At 36.1% G+C, this 23,183-nt stretch overlaps 1 protein-coding gene across 4 annotated transcripts in view; it reads right to left on the minus strand.

Annotated features, from left to right (window-relative positions):
• BCAR3 (BCAR3 adaptor protein, NSP family member) overlaps window positions 1-23,183 on the minus strand; it is a 90,472-nt gene that overhangs the window by 62,447 nt on the left and 4,842 nt on the right. The window contains exons 2-4 of one of the 4 annotated variants that reach the window (XM_038143795.1): window positions 19,538-20,436; window positions 1,797-1,911; window positions 745-859 (exon numbers count right to left, since the gene is read on the minus strand). In XM_038143795.1, coding sequence (XP_037999723.1) covers window positions 745-859; window positions 1,797-1,883 — 202 coding nt within the window. In that variant the 5' untranslated portion in view covers window positions 1,884-1,911; window positions 19,538-20,436. Of the gene's footprint in view, window positions 1-744; window positions 860-1,796; window positions 1,912-19,537; window positions 21,064-23,183 lie in introns of those variants that run through there. The other 3 variants (XM_038143796.1, XM_038143797.1, XM_038143800.1) reach the window with 3 other exon arrangements.

Here is a 23,183-nt window from a genome sequence, read left to right on the forward strand (position 1 = left end):
GCTTCACATTAAATTTGCCTTTGGCAGTGATCTGAAGAATTATTGGACAGAATCTATGTCCTCATTATCTTGTGCACAATTCTCAAAATACCCAGTACAACAAGTCATAGCTGAATAACTTCTCACTATACCCTTCCACTCAGACTAGAATGTCTTACAGGGCTTGTTCCAACTCTCATGAATTTGAGTTGCATTTTGATACTGAGCTGATAAAAACAAGAAGTGATGCAGTGATCAAGTCTTAATTCACGGCAAATCTCCCTAATGGAAAAGAAGGGTCAGAACTGTGCAAGCACTCATCCTCCCCTCAGCAGGGATGAGGTGGGATGTACACAAATGAGCTTGGTTTAGACCTTCTGATATGATCTTTCCAAATGAGGAAGATATTTGTGACACAGACTTCCGTCAATTATGGTATGTTACCATTACTGTGTTTTGTTAAGATGAAGACTGTGAGAGCAATAGAAACCAAAATAAAAGTGAAGCCTTTTCTAAATGACAACTTTTATAAAAAATACAGGGCGTATTATTTTGTAAATCCATGTCAAAATATGAATGTTTGATTTTTGTTAAACTAATGTTCAACAGTTCCTCTTATTGTCTGTGTAAAGTCCCCCAGTGATCTGCATTCAGAGCAGTATCACAGGCTGAATCAGGGTATTTGTTTATCATCCTTTGGGACAGAGAAGCTCTGGCTGCCTTAGCTCATTCCTTGGTCTTTAGGATACAACACGGAACTCTTACCTCTCTTTTGTTTTACCTCCTGAAGCAGCAGGATATTGGAAATGAGGTGTGTTCGGTGGCCTTGATTTTCAATCCCCAGTTTTCTAAGATCAACTTCTGTAAGATGGAATAAGTCCTGTGGCAAATGCCAGAGTAAGGAAAATATTATACCATTAATACAGGAGAATTCAAGTGTCTTTCAGATATGTTTGCTGTTTCTCGTACCATAGGTTACATAACAGCAAATGTAAGTGTATTTATATTTTATATGAAGGCCCCTTGTCATGATAAGGTACGTCATTGTAAGGAATGAGGCATTTTTTTTTTTAAAACATTTATTCCTTATCTCTCAGTTTTTTCTCAAAACAACTCTGGTCAGCTTAGCTGCAGAATTCCTGAAAACCAGGACTCCTTTGAGTTAAAAAAAAAAAAAAACAAAACCAAAAGTGCTAATATTCCAATTGCATTAATTAATGAAGGAAGATAAATCTCAGCATGAACTGATAGGAATAATGATTTTAGAAAGGAAGGTTTTGTATAATGGAGAGGATATTCACTGTGATACTGTTTTGAAGAACAAGAATTTCCATATAATGCATTTGAGTAATCAAACCTGATCTGTTCTCTTTAATCCACTTTTTCTCCAAAAATTCATTACTATTTTACTTTCAAAATAAGCTGCTGAATAACTCCAGCCATTATTTATAAGGCAGTACAGAATTTCAATTTGATGTGTTGAATTCACGTGTCAGCAGAAATGATTTTTCAGCTTCAGCAGTGACAGAGGGTCCCACTGCTTTTCTCAAAGACTCAACATCGCCCAAACCCCAAAATCATCCTCCAAGAAAGACAACGAAGGACTGCAAATGCAATATACCTGCTCTTCAGACTTCAGCAAAAAGTTTGTAAGAAGGAACACAACTAAGATTGTTGATAACTCCAATACTGAACAGCAGATGCTTATGGTAACACAATAGAAGCTTTTATAGGCACATTTTGGTTGGGGTTTCTTTAGAAGCTTTAAAGATCTTAACAGATTCTCAAGAATTTTATTGAAAAAGGACAATTCTCACCTCTATACCATCATATTGTTCAAAGAGTGTGCAATATTCTGCAAGACCAAGCTGGGCCAGCCAGTTAGAAATGGGTAGATACTTCATTATCTATTCCTTTCCAATGCCTATGACTCTGAAAAACAAAACCAAGTTACAAATAACATTGCTAAGGAATGTTAAACTGAATTCAGAAAGTGCTTCATAAATGCAAGTTCCGCTATTATGGCCCTTTTTTGGCTGCATGGTAAGAGGTAGCTATCTGTGCATTAAGATTTTTACCTTTAATTCACTGTTTCATTGTAATCCTCATACAAGCAGGGAATGTTGAATACTGTATTTTGTTTAGTTCTTGCAGCTGAATTAATCTTTTAGAAGATGAATCAACAGAGTCACTTGATACTGTAGTATCAATTAAAATATACTCAGCCTTTGTATTCAAAGAATGTTTCTCAATACTCGTTCAGTGATAATGTCATTCTTCTTACATGTGTGAGACATGAAGAAGGACATAAAATGAAGAGGAATAGCAAAAGGAACAATGTTTTCTGTAAGAATATGAAAGGTTTGAATGAAACTGCATTCTCTGTAAGACAGTCAAAATGACTAAGATTCTGTGGTGGGTTTTTGTCCAAGGTGGGAACAGAGCTAAAGTCAACATGTTACAGAATATTTCTAAGGAAAAAAACAACTGGAAGTTGTTCTCATTACGACATTTGAATTTGAGTTATCTGTAAATTAAAATATTTTTTATTACTTTTTTTCCCCAGCTGCTAAGATGAAATAAAATATAGACATTAAGATGGGCATATGATGGACATCAGAAGATAAAAGACATAAAATACTCTCCTGCTATCACTGCTCCATGTAAGCAGTTATGCAAGATCTGTGCAGACAAATACTTAAGCTTCCAAGAATTGCTGTGTTTCTGAAGACATGTCTATGTGCAAGTTTGAGCATAGCCTAAATCAATTCAAGGATGCCCAATTCTAAGTCTATAACTTGCTGTCTGAACATTTTTTGTCCGAACACTGATGTTAGAAGCAGGAAATGCTCATGTTCAGACACCTAGTGCAGAGAGTTGTATATTTATGTTATGTTATTTCATTTTATTTTTAGTTGAAGATCCTTCATCTATACTTGAGAAGAAGTAGTTGCTCATTAGCTCTGGATAAACCAACTATAATTATGACTTTTCAGCTACAAACCACCCATTCTAAGACATCTGCTTACTCCGAACACACAGGAAGTCGCCCCAAAGGCTGACATGTTACGGTCAGCAAAGAGTCAGTGTTGCTTTCTGTGAGATGGGGAAAGCCATTTAGCATTTTCATAATTCTTGGAACACCAGAAAAGCTTTGATGTATTTTTTTTTAAATTATTTTTAAATAAAAACGGCAAAGGTAAAAATACTGTTCTGCAGAAAGGTAGGCCATGGTAGCAGTATTTGTGTCAGTGGACAATACATTCCTAGAAATGTTTTTAAAAGCATTTCAGTTAGAACAGCAACAGTTAGCAATATATATAATTTTTTGGACCAGACATTGTTTTGGAAGTCCCTGTGAATTTTGCCTCAGTACTCAACCTTGAAAAAAAGTCAAAATGGTTGCGCTTCAGAGACACATACACAGTTACACTGTGGAAGCTGTAATTCTGGAATTTGTCACTTCACAGTCTGTTAAAGAACAAACATGCTAATTTGCAAGTCACATTGCGAATTCCCTCTATTATTCATTGGAATACTGTGTTATAGGATTTGCTTTATTGCAGTTTTTTCATTATTGTGAAAATATTGTAGGCTATGGATAATGAGTATACATGTAAAGAACTAAAGAACTGTGGCATTCCAGTAACTAAGAGTATTTTGTGGAGTAATATTGACCAGAAAATCAACACATTTAATCGACACACCACAAAAGAATTTCCTTGAGGAATGTGGAAGCCACAGAGAACATTCTTATGTGAGGCGAGGACGAGCTCAGCCACTGACATCTTTCATTTATGGCTTGCTTTAAACAGGTACTTTCAGATTGCAAGATCGTCAGCATGAAGGGCATATGATTCTCAGAGAGATAAAAGGAAAACCACAGCTGGTTGGCTAAAACATAAATAAAATCAGGGACAAATACCTCTTTTCTGGTTCATACATTTTAAAGTAAGACTCCAAATTTGTTGTCATAGAGGACCTTTTTTCAACACTGTTTAACAACTCCAGGAAGAATATATTTTTTAAGACTACATATTTTTTATTTAATTGTGAATACTTAGGATTCCATATTAATACATAACAATTTAAAAATCTACAGCAATTGCTAGAAGTCATCACACTTATCATCCCAGAACAAAGAAGAATTTTGCATGAAAGGAATCCTAGAATTTCCACAGAGCAGCATTCTCTTTAACAATACAGTGATAAACAGTGGCTATCTAATCTTACTTGGCCAGCTGCATTTGCTGTTATTAATTTATACCAAAAAAACCCACAAACCAACAAATGAATGCAAACCGAAATACTAATACCCCTATTTTCCAAACCCCCCATACAAAGCAAAATTCATACCCTTGTATGATAAGATACTAAGAAATACAAGATGCATTGCTTTCAAATATACTGCAATTACACCTTTCAATGGGATTATTTTGGCATTATTATGGCACACTTTTACATGCTCTTAAGTCTTTGCTAACACCTTGGTAGACTTATCCTTTTTGTTTTAATGAAAATTTTGTTTCTACAACTGAAGGACAAAAAATTTCCCTTTCTCTCACAAGGCAACTAAGTGCCTTTCTGCTCTTTCTGCCAATGGTAGTTTTGGTGAATAAACTCAAATAACTCTTATTTAACCAATGTTCATTGGATGCAGGGTACAGTCTAGTGGTCAGGACTCAAGATATATTCATAGCCTTTATGAAGGTTAAGAATAAAATGGAATTGCAAAACAAATTGTAAAACCCACTAAATATATCATTATGGGATGTGATTGTAGGAAGAGGGAGTTTCCTATTATTCTACTTTTACATTATTTCTTTTTATCTCTGAAAACAGGATTAACTTTTCCTTAAGGCAGGTAATGACAACATTTTTAAGAGGCAAAATGTGATAATGAACACACTGGCAAAGTGTGTGGCAGATTTTGGGCACATATCTTTTCCCTACTAAGAAATTAATATCCTTCCTTTCCAGGGAAAGGAAGGGAAGAAAAATAAAAATGACAGCATGTATTGCAGAGAAACACAAGATCTCTGTTCTATTTATCTAGTCTAAAAATGTCAGTTCCTGTACATCTAAGGACCTGCAAAAAGAGATCATCATAGGTTTTGTCAGGTCACCAGATTTTTTGGATAGAACCACTAAGGCTACATGACCTGCTTCAATTTATCAGTTATTATTCTGTTATTACTTAACAAGCTCAAGAGTGAAGTTATTCTGGACTCCTCACATGGACAGTCTTGCAGAACTATCCACATAATTTATACTATTTCAGGGGTTTTCACATAAAAAGAAACAATTTCAATCCCACCTAGGTTTGTATCATTCTGTTTCTGAACACCACCTGTTCAGAGGCTTTTATGAAATCAAGTTACTGCTAAAAGGTTATGAACTGAGCAATAATGGGAGATTCCTAGCACAGCTCTCTGATCTACTGAGCTGAACTTTTGCTTTCCTGCATTCTCTCTCACAGTTGCAATCATGCATATTGGGGCACATGTGATGCAAATGCACAGAGAAAGGAGTTTTATATGTAGATTTTAAATCCAGTAGTTCACACTATAATGCTTCACTAGACTGATAAGTCATTGGTTCTTTCCTCTATCACAGTATGCCAGAAACATTAAAAGATGCTGCTACTGATGTTGCCTTGTTATACTGCAAACACAAGGTATGTAATATGGAATATCAGATTCTTACTTCAGCTGTGGTTTTGTCAAATTAGCATCACTAATTTTTAAAAAGTGTGTATGACAAAGGCACCACGATTGAGTAACTCCAAATCACAGTGTGATTATAGTAAGTATTCCAGGCACAGTAATTCATGCTCCTTTTTCAGTCTCCCTTTGGGATTCCAGCAGTAATAGGACAAGGATCAAGCCACATATCATGGTATAATCCTGTCCCCAACAAAATTACTCATGTGAGTCAGCAGAGCCAGCAATTTCATCTCATCTGGAAAGTAATTTCCCTTATTGTGCCTTTTCAATTTCAGCAAAATTGACTTGGATTGTATTTCCAAATTAAAACTATCCTCCTGCTGTGACAGAATAATTTATTAGTATAAATTGATTTTTTGGACATTTGCCCAAGTAAGTTTGCTTAAGGTTTTTAATCACTTGAACTTGGCATGGTTTCCTAACTTGAATATAAGGCCCATCAGTTTTGTTTTCTGATAGATTCTGATGTACTTCCACTTCAGATGTACCTTTATCTTTTTCTGTCATTAATGAAATCAACAAACCCTCTACATAACAGCCTCAATAAAACTGAGTTTTCCATGTAACATCATGCACACCTCAGGTCCTGTGTTGTGGCACTGAGTAATAACATTGAGCAAAGGTCTGTCCCCTTTGCTGATCACAACTATTTGTGCTTAACTAAGTAATTCATTCAGGAATGTTGCATTGTAATGCATGTTCAAGTGGCAAGAAATTTCTGCCACTTGCGAGGCAGTTTCTGAATGCTGCAGAATGAAAAATTTTTAAAAAATTAAAAATTGGAAGTGGCCATGAAGCTTGTGATGTCACATCTCCGAGATCTTACCACCTTAGTACATAAAAAAACTACCTCTTCTTTGGCAGACCAGGTCATAATTCTATTTCTTCTTTCTCTTCTTTAAACAATTTGCCAAGTGTAAGACATGCTGTAAGTAGTACAGTTAATTTTCGAAAATACACAGATTTACAATTTAAGACAGTAAATCTATGGAAAAATCTCAAACGATAACTGCTTTATAAAAGGAATACTAAAGGCAGAGTGGGAAAGCCAGAAGGTATCAGTCAATGACCCCAAAGCTTGCTTCATCTCCAAAGAAGTGTTAATATCTTATTGAGAAAAGTAACCTTCTTCCCTGAGATTTGTTTCTACAGTAATGGTAATTTGCCATAACTTCCATGATACTTGTTCTAGCCTACTGCCTTAAATAAATTTTGCAGTTAAGAATTGGACAAGGTTCTCCTAACCTAATAGAGTTATAGGCTGGTAATGCACTTACTAAAGTCTGTAATAAAGCCAAGTCCATCTTTTCTGCTAACAAAAAGGGAAGGGCACCCACAAGATGGGACAAGAGACAAAAGCAGCAGAAATACCCGAAAAGCAATCCACCAGCAGAATCAAAGAGTCAGACACTGATCAAACAAATACTGGTGCTGTGCACTGGTCAGTCCAGAGAAAGCACTTATTGGGCCAAAGACTGTGGCTAAAAGGAATTGGAAACTAGGACCAAAAATTCCTTCCTCTCTGTATTCAGAGGAACAGAACTTGGTACGTTGCACATAAACTGGATGGCATCACAGATAAGTGATCTCCATTCTTTTTTTCACATAGGAACAATATGCAAAACCTTGATGTTTTGGTTAACTCTGCATGAAAAGCAATTATAGGAGAGAATTACTCATTGTGTAATAATTAGTACATCCAGATTCCCACTCTAGACTTACATGAAAAGACATCTTACAAACAAAGAACTACCTAAATAAGAAGTTTCATAGGTGGGAATGTGACCTATGTAGAAACTGTATATGTACAGGGTATCAAGGGTGAAGAGGGAAAAAGAAAGCATAAGAACATAATGTAAAAAATGGCTTATGTTCTTACAGTGATGATGGTGTGACAAAATGAAGCAAAGAAATAAAATTATCAAAGTAGTACCTCTGATAAATCCCTGTTATAACATGTAAAAAATACACAAGGAAATGATGAAAGAAGACGTGAGAGAGACTTGACCTGATAGAGAAATTTTCCCAGGAAAGGGGGCTGTTAAGTCAACTCAGATGCCTTCTTTCCTTCACTGTGCATCCACAAAAAAGCTTGTGGGCCACAAAGCAAGCAATGGCAAGGAGCTGCTTATACAGCAAAAGTGAAAATTTGAGACATTAAGCATCCAGTCAAATCCTGCTACAGGATTCCTCTGCCATCCAGAACAGACTCTGCATGCAAAACGTATCCTGGACTAAAATAAAGCAACCGAGGCACATATTTCCCTACTTTGGCCAACTGTGTTCTGGAAGCAACTCCAGTAAAAAGATTGGTAATTCTCTAGGGAGTGGCAGCACTCTGTCACTGTAGCGTTTTGATTCAGTGCAAAACTCAGGTCCCTTGAACAGGAGAAATGATAAAGCTGCATGGAAAATTTCAGTTCTGGTTTGCAATACCTAAGAGGTTTAAAAATCTGAGGGTTTTGTTTTTTGTTTTTTTTTTCTCTAGAACAATCTGAAAGTCTTTAAGCATACCAAGTTGATGCATTCTTAAACAGTCCCTTTCTCTCTTAATGAAAGGACAGGCTTGATTAAGTCTCTATCTCTTTATCCCATGGGAGTGTATGCAGAAGCTGTATTGCTGAAAAGTGACCAAAACACACATTTTATTAGAATCATATTTCACGATTTGTTGAAAAGAGATGAGTACAGGAAAACGGTAACAGAAACAAGGCAAAACTATGTACCACCAAATATACCACTATCTTGCAACACTTCATTTGCAAACAGATCAAAACAAGCACTTAAATTCAAGCAGTGGCTCTATTACTTTGAATTTAAACTACAAATGAAAGAATGTCCCACCAAAACTTCTAAACCACCACATTTTAAAGTCATAATCAGTATTTACAACTTAAGTTTTAAACAAAAAACGATATTTAAAAACCCCTAAGACTGTGTACATATAAGATTTAACTTTTACTCTTCTTTCCTCTTTCTTGGAATTTCTTGGCATTTCATTTAAAGCTTTTCCCCTGTGACTATTACAACATAATTTAAGACTCTGAAATTCTCAAAGTTCTATGGAAAACTTGAAATTAAAAATAAATTGTAATCTTTCAGAAATATATTTAATTTTTGCCATAATGTAAATGACAAACATAAGTTTGCTTGTAGGATAACATAAGCTGCAAGCTTCTTTTCATATTTATATTGCCACAAATTAGCAGTTTGTGTACTACAAGCCAGGTAGACATAGGTGAACTTTATAGATTGTTTATAGTTACGTTGTGAACTATCACCTTTTCATCAAATGAGTTAAATTAAAGCACAGATCTGATAATCTTGTAGGGTAAGGATATGATGACAACTCCTCCTAGTGGAAGCACATCTGACACAACAAAATTCAGAAAAATACAGATTTCCTAGGTATCATGCCAGGTTTTTGCTGGTACTAGCTAGCTCTGCACTTTTTCTACCCTTTACTGAATTAAACGAAGCCTCATCCAGCTTTTCAGTACAACAGAAAAACATCTATGGGCTTTTAAGGAAGATGAAAATCATTGCACTTTAAAGCTTGCTGTTACACTGGTATAATGTGGTTTCTACACATAGCTGAGAATCAGATTTCAAATTAATCTATAGCAATCTTTTACTGTAGGACTATGTGTCACCACCATCTCCTAAAACTGTGGGTGAGACTGATGTAAACTAACTTACATTTATGGTGAACAATGAAGCTCTGCTGATTTACTGCTGCTGGGAGTGTAGGTCGCTGTGGCTCCTTTTTGTTTCCTCTTTCACTCATACTTTGTTTCGACAGTGCCAGGAATGATTTCCATGTGAATGAGTTCCCTACACTTATCTGAATAGACTACTCTGTTCACCCAATTCCATCTCCAAGGCTCAGACTGTCACAGACATTACACATGCTGTTCAGCCAGAACCTAGAGGAGTGGTTTTACCAGAATAGCTCAGAGCAGACAGGGCAATTAGGGGTATGCAGTATCACATAATATGCTGAACAGCGATCAGTACTCTAATTCATTTATTTTAGTCCATGATTTGCTTCATGTTTTCTTGTTCAAATTGTTATAAGTCAAATATATTTTTGGTGAAATTTTGAGAAATTGCTGTGAAGGATGTAAGGATGTTGGATTCTTTGAAAAGAAACTATTAGCATAAATATTGTTGGCAGTCTAGGCACTGAAGGGGTACTTCTAACATGGATTTTTATGTCAATCTAATATTTAGCAAATCTGTTGCAGACTACAGAGAAACAAATACAAAACATTACTCAACTTATATATGCTGTTCTGGGCACTGTTTGTGTAAAGATAAATAGTCTACAAAGTACCAATCAGGAGTTAAATACATACCGACTCAGCAACTCAGCAACCACACAGCAGATTTTCATGCCAGTCATCTCACAAAAAGTGCCACAGATATCAAGCTACTTTATCGTTATGTTAGACTTCAAATCAGGTATTTTTAGTTGGTGGGATGTCAATGTTATCACCAGTAGCTTACAAGAAACAACTAAGACAGTGGTTCATCATTCTTTATGTACAGCTTATGGAAGGCATAGACTAACCACCTCATTTATTTTCCTTACATAGAGGAGTGTAACTTTCTCCATTTCGTAACATTAACATAGTCTTAATTATTAAGCCAAAGTTCTAAAACAGAAGCAGCAGTTTTTCACACAATCTTATTCAATTGGGACCATGATGTCACTCATGTCCTGGGTAGCAAAAGGATAAAGGAGTTTAAAAGATGATCTTTGCAGATAAAACAACAAATAAAAATTATTTAAAACAAAGACAGACACAATCAAAATTTTTGAAAATTCTTACAGGATTACTTACTAACAGCTGTGGGAGTAAATATTCCTGTATACTTATGTTCTTACAACAGTTCTATAAGCAAAAGTTTGTCCTAGGAAGAGACTTTTGGTCCAATTCATGCAAATGTTTTTACATTGCACACAGAATGTCGATGTGGCACAAAGCTGCTCCACTAGTAGAAATTAGTTCAAACAATTTTGAAAGTGTCATTTTGCTCTTGCAGATTTTAACAATACTTGGCCCAGTGTATGAGCAGAATCCTAACTCTATCTCTACAGCCAGATTAGTCATTGTACATTCTCCTGCCTTTGGTCTAAAGTTAAAATGCATCTACTGTGTATGTTTTTTGATTCCTAGAAATGACAAATGTTTGTGCTTAATGCAGGTGATATGCCAGCAATCAGGTGATCAAGTATTAATGAACTCAGCACGTCACCAGAAAAGACTAGTACAAATCTCCAAATACATTCAGTACAAGCAACTTAGCAGATCTTTTGAAGGCTACAGCTAATTGTAACAGTATTTATGTGATCAAACTCAAATGAATAAACAGAACTAAGATAATCAAACACTTTAAACAGAAAATATTAGTCACTACTGTCTAGTAAATCTTTCTTCTTTCTGTGTGTCTCTGTGGTCTTTTGTAGCTAGATGGGAGTTCATTCTACCTGCACAAGCAGTGTCTTAGTTCAATGCTGAAACTGAGCCAGTATTCACTGTTGAAAAGACTCCACAGCTGCTTCTCAGCTTGAACAGCCAGAGCCTATAATGCACCCAACAGTAACAGACTGAAAATACATATGCCATATAATCAGAAATCTGATTAAAGCTAGCATGCTAAGCTCTCTGTGGGGAGAAGGGATGAAGAAAAAAGGAGTTTACATCTGTGATTCTATGCTAAAATTTTACTGTGGACTGATCCAATGTCAACATTCTAGTCCTGCTTCTTTCAATTCCTCAGCCATATCAACCCAGAAGTTCCTCAGCTCCATTGTACCAAGTCTACCATTTGTGTGATCAGATGCTAAGCTGGATACATGAAATGGTCCAGAACCATTGAAAAGGTATAGAAAACCTCTGAAAAAAAATCCACATATTTTTTAAAATATTCTTTTTATTTGCCTTCTGCAGTTTGAAACTTTATGGCTAACTTAGGTCTATCTTTCAAGAAATTCTAAAAATTTGTGTTCTATAAATAACACAGTTTCTTTTTCTTTAAAGGTTAAGATATTCACATGATTAATTAAGTCTAGGATTTGAGTGCTGTCTAATCTACCAAAACTGATTTGTGATAAGAATCAAACTGGCAGCAGAAATAACAAAGAAATACATCACAGGTGTGTTTGCTAAATCACGACCAACAGACAAATATGCTCTCAAGTTGTGCTTCATTCTCAACCCACATGGCAGTTTTTGCACTGTAACAAAAGGAAGGACTATGGTGGCACTTCTCACATACCCCAGTGCTAAATTAATCTTCTTGGCTTAAGATACTGGCAAATGTGGTTTGACCAAGCCAAGCTGATTTTGCATTGAAACTGATTAGAACAAAAAGTTTTGTTTATATCAGCTTGGTTTCTCCTTTTCTGCAAGAGTTTAGTAGTCCTGACCCTTTTTACTCTGCAAGCTGCCTTTGCTGTTGTGTATATGTATTTTCCTGCTTGGCTGCTCTAAACTCCTGAACTGTGTAGTTAACAATAGGATTTGTCTTCTCCTTCCCACTCTCTGCCTCTCGCTCCTCCTCATTAGTCTGGTACTCCAAGCCACAAAGTCATGCCTGGTACATTTTCCTATCTATGCACTCATTTTTGTTGACTTTTATTTTACAACAAAGTGATAAGAACTGTTTAGGGGTTAGGAAGAGAACATAATATGCTAGTTGCTAACTCCAGGTTCAAAAAGCTGCATGATAAGCAATAAAAAATTAATTTTGAAATTAAAAATAATTTAGTTTTAAATTCAACACCCTCAGAAAGTAAAAACATGTGCTGATTTGTTTCTTTTTAATCAACCCATAATTTAAAAGGAAAAGTAGTGTATTTCCTGAAGATGATATAGAATTTCATCTTAGAAATAGAAACCATAGAATCATTTGGTTGGAAAAGACCTTTAAGATAATCAAGATGAAATAAACAGGTTTAATAAATAAACTATTGTATTCAATGAGAATGATTCTGTAAGGTACTGGGCACAAAGCTGAAAAAAAATGAAATTTTAATATAAATGTTAATTTCAGATTGGTGTTTTCTCTGTTTTCTAAATGGAATGTCCTTGTATACATGGCAGTTAGGGCTAGAATTCACAATACTACATAACCTGCACTGAGACAACTAGCAATAAAAAAATGGCTGAGTATCACTAAAATGTGGGCTAAAAATTGTAATACACAGGAAGCTGCTTTATGGAGAGCTCAGCCATAAAGGAAAAGATGTTCACAACCTCATTAACTTTCTTAGTAAGTCAATCTGTCTGTAAGAGTCAGACAGATCCTTTACTTACATGTGATTGTATATGCAAAAAGCAATAACTCGGTTTGTAGCACACCTTTGGATCCAAACAGCTAACAAGTTTAAATGTTAACATACTTGGGTTCCAGTTGGAGAAAACACTAGTAGCAAGTCAGGAATTTCTTTGAATCATCTGAGCTTACATGCAAAAATGCTACTAGTGGTTTTTTTTTTTAATGCAGAGCAAGTCTCATAAAGAGAGAACTACTTCCTTTCCCTTTGAAGATATGGTACAGGCAGTGCCAGGAGTACTAGAGACAGATAAAAAGCACCACAGGTAGATAAAACAAAATGCTGAGCCAGTCTAAACTTGCAATGCCAATTCAAATTTGTTCAGAGTATTTTTGATTAATTTTGTGGTAGCAGGCCTAATTCCTTACCAAATCTGTCTACATACCAGTTTTATTGGCATTTCTGCAGATAGCACAAAGGATTTCTTTCTAGTCCCTTCCTGTTTCCCTCCTACTCTGTGATGCAATGTTACTGCATTCAAACCATGAAACATCCTTAATAAGTGGAGGCTGGATTCTACTGATATCTCAGTCATCCCCACTGAGCTTTCCTTACCTGCTGACTTCTGTTGTGCAGAGTTCCTCACAACAAGCTCCTACTGGCACTCTGCTGTGCACTGACCGTCTTCCTCAGAAGCTCTCCAGCCTTGCATCACCATTTCCTGCAACGATTTGCTCCAAGAACAGCTCAAGTGCAGAGACAGGATGATCCAGACTGCTGAAGTGCAGGACACCTTCCAGTAGAACTTTGTTTCTCAAGTGTAACTTAGAGGATCTCAGCTAAGGTTCAGAGCAAAGCTGATTGCTTCAGCCAAGCCCTTAATTTGCAGCAATATCAGAACACCTGGTCAGTGACACAGGTGTATCTTAGTTTGGGTTAAAATCCTAATGCATTGCAGCTGAAGCACGGGGCTCCTGCCTGTAGTATTACTTTGCCTTTGGTTGTGTTGGCTGTAATCCTGCAATTACCAGATAAACTCATCACAAATTTTATAGTGTATCATGTGCAACCTGAAAGGAGAGCTTCAGTGCTTTAAAGCATTGGAGTTTAACTTATTAAATGTTTCCTCTGCCTGAAGCTTTATGTATTCACATTAGAAGACCAAAAGACAAAGACGGCTTAGTTACAACTCTCTGCATTACTAACAGCAGCTCTTCCTTGATATATTTCCCTTCATTTAATACCTCACCTATTTTAAAGATATTCTTGGTGTTTACAATACAGAACTAAATCTGTGTGCAAAAATAACACAGACTTGCACATCAGCAGTAGTATTCCACAAAATGGAACTAAACCAGAACCAGCTTCTCTCTTGTCCTGGAGGTCTTGCTCAATAGCAGGCTTTCCAAGCAAGCCTGCATTAGGCTTGCTGCAGAAAGAGGGTCTGATCTCTGCTGGAACAGGAGGGTAAGCGAGTTTCAAGACTGACAGCATTGTACTGTAAAACCTGCAGTTCATTAGCACAAATACCTATGTTAGTTTTAAAAGTCACACTGATAAATCTAGAAATTTGATGAAGGACGTGCACCAATCTGTAACACAGTAGTCATTGTACTAAACTGTATAGTTGAGAGAACTATGTTAAAGTCTCTCAAGTACTTTAAGCTAAAATATGAAGAAATATCCATTCGATACTTAACATTATATGGAAATGTTCTGCTCTCAGTTCTAATGACATGGCTGGGCATGGGTGTACAGAACTTGCACACAGAAAACAGCAGAACATCTGTCAAGAGCATTGCACTTATTGATGGTCCCCAAACTTCATGAGCAAAGTAATATGATTCGTTTCCTAGAACATTTTTTAAATTTTTATTGCAGTTTTTTTGAAGTTGTTCTCTCTCTTGGTAAAACTAAACCACTCTATTTTATCCTGCTCTTCAAGCTATCTTGTCCTTTACCTTTTCACTTTTCCTCTTACACTTTCATGGACTCCACTTCTAGAGAATCCTTCTAGAAGTATTTTCAAAAAGTAGGAAGTAAACTCGGTATTAATAAGAAAGATACAGACAGGTAAATGTGAGACACAGTAAAGAGGAAGAAAAGCAGTAGCTAAAACCAGTCAGATGAAAAGACATTGAGAAAATTTAAAGTTGAAGTAAGGAGGGAGAGTAAAGAGAATGGAGAACAGGAATCTAACACCAAAATAAATAGCTGAAAGCCTGCAGTAAAACATGATTAGAGAAAAAGCTGACACGTGAGAATGACTAAAATTTTCCTTGTTTGTTTTTTTTTTTCCTTACTGTTACATGAGCAATAGTGCAGTTTCACTAGTGCAAGAGTCTGTAAACATGTTAATAGCTTTAGAAGTAGATCAAGAGTTGCCTAGTTAATAGGTTTCTATTTTCTAAGTACATAATTTTTCTCTCCATTAATAAAAAAAATTCCATAGCTGAATTGCATCAGTTGGTATGTTGTCTTCTGACTGAATTCCTGTAAAGTGATGCTGTCCTCAAGGCATTTTTTCTTAATAGGTTTATTTTGGCAAGTCTTAAGGGAAAATTAACAGCAGAGGTATGCAATTTGAAAAAATTGTTAATATTCTGAAAAGTTGTGATGTAGGGTAAGAAAAAACCACTAATGTTGGGGAATTGTAATGAAAAAATCCCAAATTATCTTATAGTAAGTAATAATTTCCTTAACTTGGATATCAAGACAGATACATTCAATAATAGTACTTTTCTTCTTAAATGGTAACTGCCTGCATACAAAGTGAGGGTTTTTTTGTTTTTTTTTTTTTTTTTTTTTTCTGTAAAGACTAAACTAAACAACAAACTCCCCACGCCCCAGTAAACCCAACCAAAACAATCCACAGTGCTTTCCAGTCTACTACAGCTTTTATGTCAGTGTTATGACAAGGTATCAGCTGGCTCTAATTTCAACTGTTTGAGACAAGGACAGTACAACAAGAGACAAACCAATCTGAAAAAAAGTGCATGGAGGAAGTGAAATAAAGTTACTCAAAATAGAGGTATTTTTTCTTATTCTAATATATAATATGTTCATGATGGAGAACTTCAGAAGCAGAAGCATACAATATCCTGTAAATCTTAGTTACTCTTCAAAACCATAATTAGGCTCTATAGCTGAGAAAATAGTTATGCAGCAGGGAACTGCTACAGCAAGATAATTATGGGGGGATTAAAGTTGAAAGTGAGAGCACTAGACATTCTTTTCTAGCAAAATAGTTCAAATCCCAAGTGAGACAGTAGGATAAATGAGCCAGAGGGCCTCCATTCATTCTCCAGCAAATGACACATCACAAAAGATCCATACATTATGCCAGGAAAATACTCAGCAAGAATGAGAAGCCTTGGAAACAGAAATTCTTGACTTAGAGTCTGGTTGAAGGTCACTGCTCTAACACTGCACAGTTCACATATTTGCATTTGATATATTGATATGTAAAGGAATTTCTGAGTTGTTTATGTTCTTTTAGTTCTGCAAATGATCCAAAGATTGAGACAAATATTAATCTTTTCATCTTCAGAGGTTGGTGGAAGGGAACTAAAAGAAAAAGAAATACTTCACATTATTGAAGGAGCCACTAAAACTATACAGATGAACTGGTTTGTAATTTCTGTGTAAAGGAAAACAGAGTTGGATTTTAAGTTTTTGGTTTTTCACACCAGAGCTAAAGATTGATAAACATACATCCAATCTGTTTGTTAAGATCCTGTTTAATGATTTCAGAAAATTCCTGTTACCTAATTAAAGATGATGAACTGATGTTTACTGATTTGCTAGCCCCCTGCTTGACTTCAAAATAAACCTATGCTACATTGATTTTTTATTAGTCCATGATGCTTAAATCAAATGAGATTAGACACAGTTAAGAAAGCAGCACTAAACTGAAGACACTACTGCATCAAATAAAGTGACAGGCTTTTCATTAAAAATATACAGAAAAGATTCCAGCAGTGACTAGATTATTTTCCTTTTTTTCAGAAACCCTTTTATATGACAAAAAAGAGTACTTAGCCTGGCATCTAATTATTATTCAAATCCTATAATCCATTGCAAAGGATTACGCAATCCTTGCACAGTTTGTTAGTGCCATTTACTGCAGGTACCAATAGTGCACTGAGATGGGAAACTTCAGTGCAATAAATCAGATGCGTGAGTGTCCAAACACTGGCACTGGTGATTGCAATCAGCAGCTGGGACGCACAGAAAAAGTTATAGGGATTAAATTAATGGCTTGTTTTAAGAAGTTTAGATTAGCAGTTTGCTGTTTGAACTCAGTTAATTACTGCATGTGGCCAAAGAGGAAGACACAAATAAGTATTTGCTCTTTTACAAACATTTGACTGAATGCACACGCACACAGCAGACACTAATGTGATCCACCGTTACAATGATTGTGAGCTGTTGAGTGATTTTCCTGGACTCCAATCAGACAAATACTGCCTGAGAGTATTCTTTAGCCAGATACATGTATCTTTCTCTAGCTGGTTGATGAACTACACCCAACTAGAAACACAATGCGGTGATTCTGCGGTAGGGACTGTAAGGTACGGCATGCTTCATCCTTTGAAAGCAAAACCCACCTAAAAATATGTATTTCAGAGTATCTTATAATTTCACCATCCAAGCAACAAAGGCACAACATCTCCTTTCTTGAAATCAAATTTGTAACCTCATGAAGCACACCTGCCTCTATCAATAGTACTGGCACTTTGGTTCTTGTTTTGCAGCACACTGGCTGCAAGACTGAGGAATGATCTTGAAGTGTAGGACACACATGGATCCTTAAAGCTTCAGCTCAGACAAAAACATCACCTAAATAAGGGAATGGTAAAATAATTGCACCGTAAGGGTCTTGCATATGAATAATTAATGCATTTCAAAGTTCTTGCTATCTGCTTCCTTTGCTGATAGCATGGCACATAGAAATAAAAACCAGTCTCTGACCCCGGCATATAGAACTAAAGCCAGCACAAGCAAGACAAGAACACGACATGAATTACATAAATTGCTGTTGTAGCTAAGTTTATTTGCATACTGAAACATCTTTCTTTGATGGTGCCAGCTGCTGGTGAGAAGAATGTGTTTGGTGTCATTGTAAGAACACCTAGAAAGAGGGCTATTCTGATATTACAGTATCACAGAGGTAAATATGCAAACAAGAAAAGGCTGGGAGAGAACAAAACCACCATGTTTAGAAAAAGTATACTATGCATATAACACTATTTTACCAGCATTTCGGCACCTCTTGTGTTGACTGGTGCTCAGAGTTAAAATTCTGAGAAAAAACCTATTCTAATTTTACCAACTATGAAGACACTCCTCAAGTACATAAATAAAGAATCTTTAGAATCTTACTATTCTAAAGCACAAAATTGTAAAGCACAAAATCATTTAAAACCAAGAAATATGCCAAGGCACTAGAACCCAATCCATATCATTCAATAGCAAGAAACTTCTGTCTGAATAGCTACAAAACCCTTGTGGTTTTGATAGTTTGGTGAAAGAGTTACTTCTTAAATATCTCTTTAAATCATATATCCTTAAAGGGTCTTTGTTTTCAGTTATGTATTATCCTAAAATTAATTTTTTACTTAGGTAATACTGAAATGAAACTCTCCTTTTACTAGGTATCATCCCTCACAAAGAAGTTGGTGCTTGTGTCATGACTGCAACATTTTTCCAAGAGCTGAAACAAGTACAGTCATGTGCACTGAGCTCTGAGCAGTGCTGCTGAGGAAGAGAGCAGACATTACCCTGCTGGGTATTGCAGCTGCTGTTTTCCCCAGCCTTTTCTGCCATCCTCCAGCAGTATTAGATCACAGACATTTACATGCGAAGTTGTCTATGTAGCACGTTTCAGATTTTTTCAATCCCTGTGATTGCATCTTTTTATTTGATAGTTAAGCTGACATAAACCTATCAATTACAAAGTAAAAATGTTTCTAATATATCCCTGTATTTTTCTTCAGGATTCTCCCTTATTTTTTCAAAGTCAACTGAAAAGATATGTGAAAATCAGATTAATCTTATCTTCTAAATAATTTAGATTGATAAATTCGCAAAAAAAAAAAAAAAGCAAATTCATAACTCTGAAAAAATTAAAATTGCCCTGAAGATAATGCAACATGAGAAGAAAGTTTCCTTGTATTACTTAACATGAAAATAGTTGATGCATACAATTTTTATAAAAAATATAAACCATCTAAAATATTATAAATGTTTCTCTCTCGAAGTATTACAACATTACAAAAAATATTTTAATCTAATTCTCTTTGGATTTACCCCTCACTATTTTATATTCACAGTTACTTTAATTCAGAATTTTAAAAATCACTACTAGCATACTGAGCAATAACTGTCACAATTAAGATCCAAAATTTAAATCTTTCCAGGTTTTAAACCCACAAAAAGTTGATTTGGAAACATCTGCTAACATAATTATTTGTTACTAACACCAAGCACTGTTTCTAACAGCAAGACTGTACAGGTTAATAAACAGACATACAACAGTTCTTACCATAGCAGGAGGCTATCATGGTCTACTGTGTGCTCTTAAAATGCAAAAGCTTCTTGACAAAAGACACACCTTGAGAAGTTCTGTGCCCAATCAGCAGTCAGACCTGCCCAGGAGACAGCAGCTGATGAATCACAGTGACGATAACTGAGCAGAGAGGTTGGATTTTCCCCCCCCTAAATCAAGGAGAAGTTGAATACTGTGTTGAGTAAACTTTTTCACACTTTAATTTTAATTATTATTTTTACTTTTCTACTAGGTGAAAAATGTGTCATCTATTTGCCAATGAGCCATTATGAAATACAGAAGTTCCTGCTTTCAGCTGAGAGTTTTGCAGGCTACTTCTTAAAAAATATTTCTTATTAAAAAATTGTTGTAAAAAGTTTATTTATAAACTGGAAGAAAGAAGAAAATCCAAACATCACCACCCCACCCTGCCCCCAACAAAATTAATTAATTCATGTCCATGTAAAACTGTGTGCAAGCTCAAAAACATCCTCCATCAGTCCAGAGTCACACTATATTTTGTAATGTATTAGTAGTAGTAGTATTAGCATTAATGATGATGATGATGATATGGAAGTTACGTAAAAGTTCCAGTTAGGATCACTCCCCACCCACCGAGGCTGTATATCTGCCCTGAAAACATTGGTGCTCTCAAAGCCCAGACGTGTAACTGCATCAGTGTGCGGCTCTTCCTGCAAGGGTTGCTTGCTCCCAGAGTGCTGATGCTGCCGGGATGAGGGATCAGTGACGGCGCTGTGCTGATGCTGCCTGGCGGTCAGGCTCTGCTGTGACACATCTCCCGTGGCTGCAGGACACAGCCAGCTGGAGGAGAGGGGCCCACAGGTGGCTCTCACTCCATACCGCTCATTGCACTGACTATGTGTCCTTGTCTTCATCTAAAAGCACAACAAACAGCCCTTAAGTGAATTGACTTTCTGTTTGACAGTGGACGTGAGAAATAGAATTGTCCTAAGAAAATCCCATGAGAGCTCAAAAAACCAAAATGTCAGATGCCCTTTCCCTGGACATGATCTGCCCAGTGTGCTGAGCTCTGATTTGGGACCTGCTCAATACTAGACAACTCAGCATCTGGAAGGAAATAAAACTACCTACACTATCCTTTTCCTTTACAGTGTTAGCCACAACAAATGGTATTTTAAGCAATACTTTATAGTCTGTCTTCCTTACTGGGACCTTAACAAACCCATATCTCATGATGCAAATCAACAGGTCACTAATTTGCTTTTAGATATAACACAAAGGAAGAGAGGTATCACATCAGAAGTGTTAAAATTCATGAGCTGAAAATGAATGATTCTGCCATTTAGGTAATTAAAGTTAAACTGTATATGGCTTGCAGCTGTAAATTCCCACATTGGATGTACATGACACAAGCTTTGCTAACACAGAGAAAGCAAAAAAAAAAAATCTGAATTTCTGATTTTCTGAAGAAGGAAATTTCTGATTTTCTGAAGAAGGAAACTAATACACGTGGGGAACTGATTTCATCATGTTCTATCATGTTTTAGCTGCACACTCACTCTAAACCCATTCTACACTGCAGAAGTGAAGACCCTGAGAAAGCAATCTCTACCCAAAGCCAACTCCTTAACAAAATTTTCAACACTACTCTGATTCTCCATAATCCAGGTCTTTATGTTTCCCCTTTGCCTTCTTTTTTCTCACTTACACTCTCAGCTTTTCTAAGGATTCTAAAGTAACTTCTCTACCAGATTCCATTATTCCATTTTAACCCAGTGTTAAAGTTACTTGTCCAGCCTGCCTAGAGATACAATTTCTCACATTTTCATCAAATGCTATTTCATTCTTTCCCATTCTTATTGGTAACACAAAACACACAACTGTCTCTAGTAGATAACTGCTTTGCTGTCAAACAAGATGCAAATCTTTCAGTCAAAAAGCACAAGGCCTCTATGTAACAAATACCAATTACATAGCAATTAATACCAAATACAAAAAGGGCCTATTTCCATTCCAAACTACCTGTGAATAAGATCAGTCCTTGAAGGTAAATTCAGAAGCCATATTCTCCTTTTTAGAAAGACAAAGGAATATCTTGTCATCACAGCACTAACAAAAGCAAGTGATAATTTTGTAGCAAGTTTATAGAAAAAAAGGCCACTTGTATTGGAACCTGATTGGAATGTCCCTGACCCTCTATCTGGGTGCAAATATCTCCCCTAATCTCTGTAATTTTGGATGGGAGCTGTGATGGTACTTCTTTTGGCTCTTTCATACTATTTTCCTAGATTTCAAACCCTAGTGATTGCAAACTTAGGTATTTACAAAATTAACTACAGTCATACATTGTAATAACAATAACAAACAACAACAACAACAATACATTATCTCTGTGGAGGGTGTGGCAAAAAATAAGGGGTCTTGTTAGCAGTGATTCCTATGATTTCCAGACATCACTGACTGTGTAAGCTGCTTGTTTCCCTTCACTGCAGCAATGACTGGTACCTATTACTAATTTGAATAAACCAAGATACACCTCTATGAAAGTATATCATGATTCTGAACACAGGAAATCAATTTTGTGTGCTAAGTCAATGCTTACTGCCTGCCAGCAGTTTGGAAATGAAAGTAAACCCCCCAGAAGAACAAAGGACATTCTTTTACTTCAATGCTAGATTTGAAGAGAATTCACTGCTGATTTAGAGTGGCAGAGCTAACGCTGCACATTCATCACAAAGAAGCCTTTTGTCTGCTCTGTCTGCACAGAAGACTCTTTGATGTGCAGCTTTTTGTTTCTTCATACTGTAACTTCTGCTGGGTGATAAGTTGCATTACCTTCAATGACCGGTTTTATGACACAAAAATTGGAAGGAGAATATGGAGCAAAGACTATGCAAGGATTAGCTATAAAAATCACTTGCTAGTTCAGTGTGCTTCCATCATGGCTGTTAAAAGAGGGGAAAAGTTCTACTGATAGATTACAAAAATGCAGAGTCTGAGTTTGGTGTTCTGCTTTGGCCTTAGTGCAAGATTGCAACACGGCATTCACTTACACAATATCTAAATGACTTCCAAAACAAATTTACTGTGCTTACAGACACAAAGCTTTTTTTTTTTTTTTTTACATTTGTCAGTCTTGAAGCACTGATCAAACTAATACTAGAGCATACCAGTATAAGATGCAGCTGCCTATTCATGTAGTCATTTCAACAAAGATTCTCAAGAAGAAATTTTAATGTACTTGGTTTATGAACTAACTTTGCTGTTTTCACTTTCTTTTCATACATCTATTATCTTCAACACATGGTAAATTAAGTCTTCCAGCTGCAATATGAATTAGCCAGACTTTAACTTGGCCAGTATGATAGTAAATCTGGGTCAAATAATGAGCATAGTCTATTGCAACTAGCAATAAATTTGGCAGATCAACAGTTCTGAAAATAGTAGTCTAACTGCATTACATAATCACACTCATTATACAATTTTATGGATGGAAAATAAGAAAAATAAAGATTGGAGTAGAACTCCAGATAGTTAAGTCAGAGCTGAGCTGGCTCTGCTAGGGACTGGCAGACATATTTGACCAAGTCATTTAACCATGAGTCAGTCTACCTACAACTGGAATTGTAGGAATTGTTGGGAATTCTGCAATCAATCTTCT

This window comes from Motacilla alba, chromosome 8, assembly GCF_015832195.1.
Source record: "Motacilla alba alba isolate MOTALB_02 chromosome 8, Motacilla_alba_V1.0_pri, whole genome shotgun sequence".
NCBI classification, from domain to species: Eukaryota; Metazoa; Chordata; class Aves; order Passeriformes; family Motacillidae; genus Motacilla; species Motacilla alba.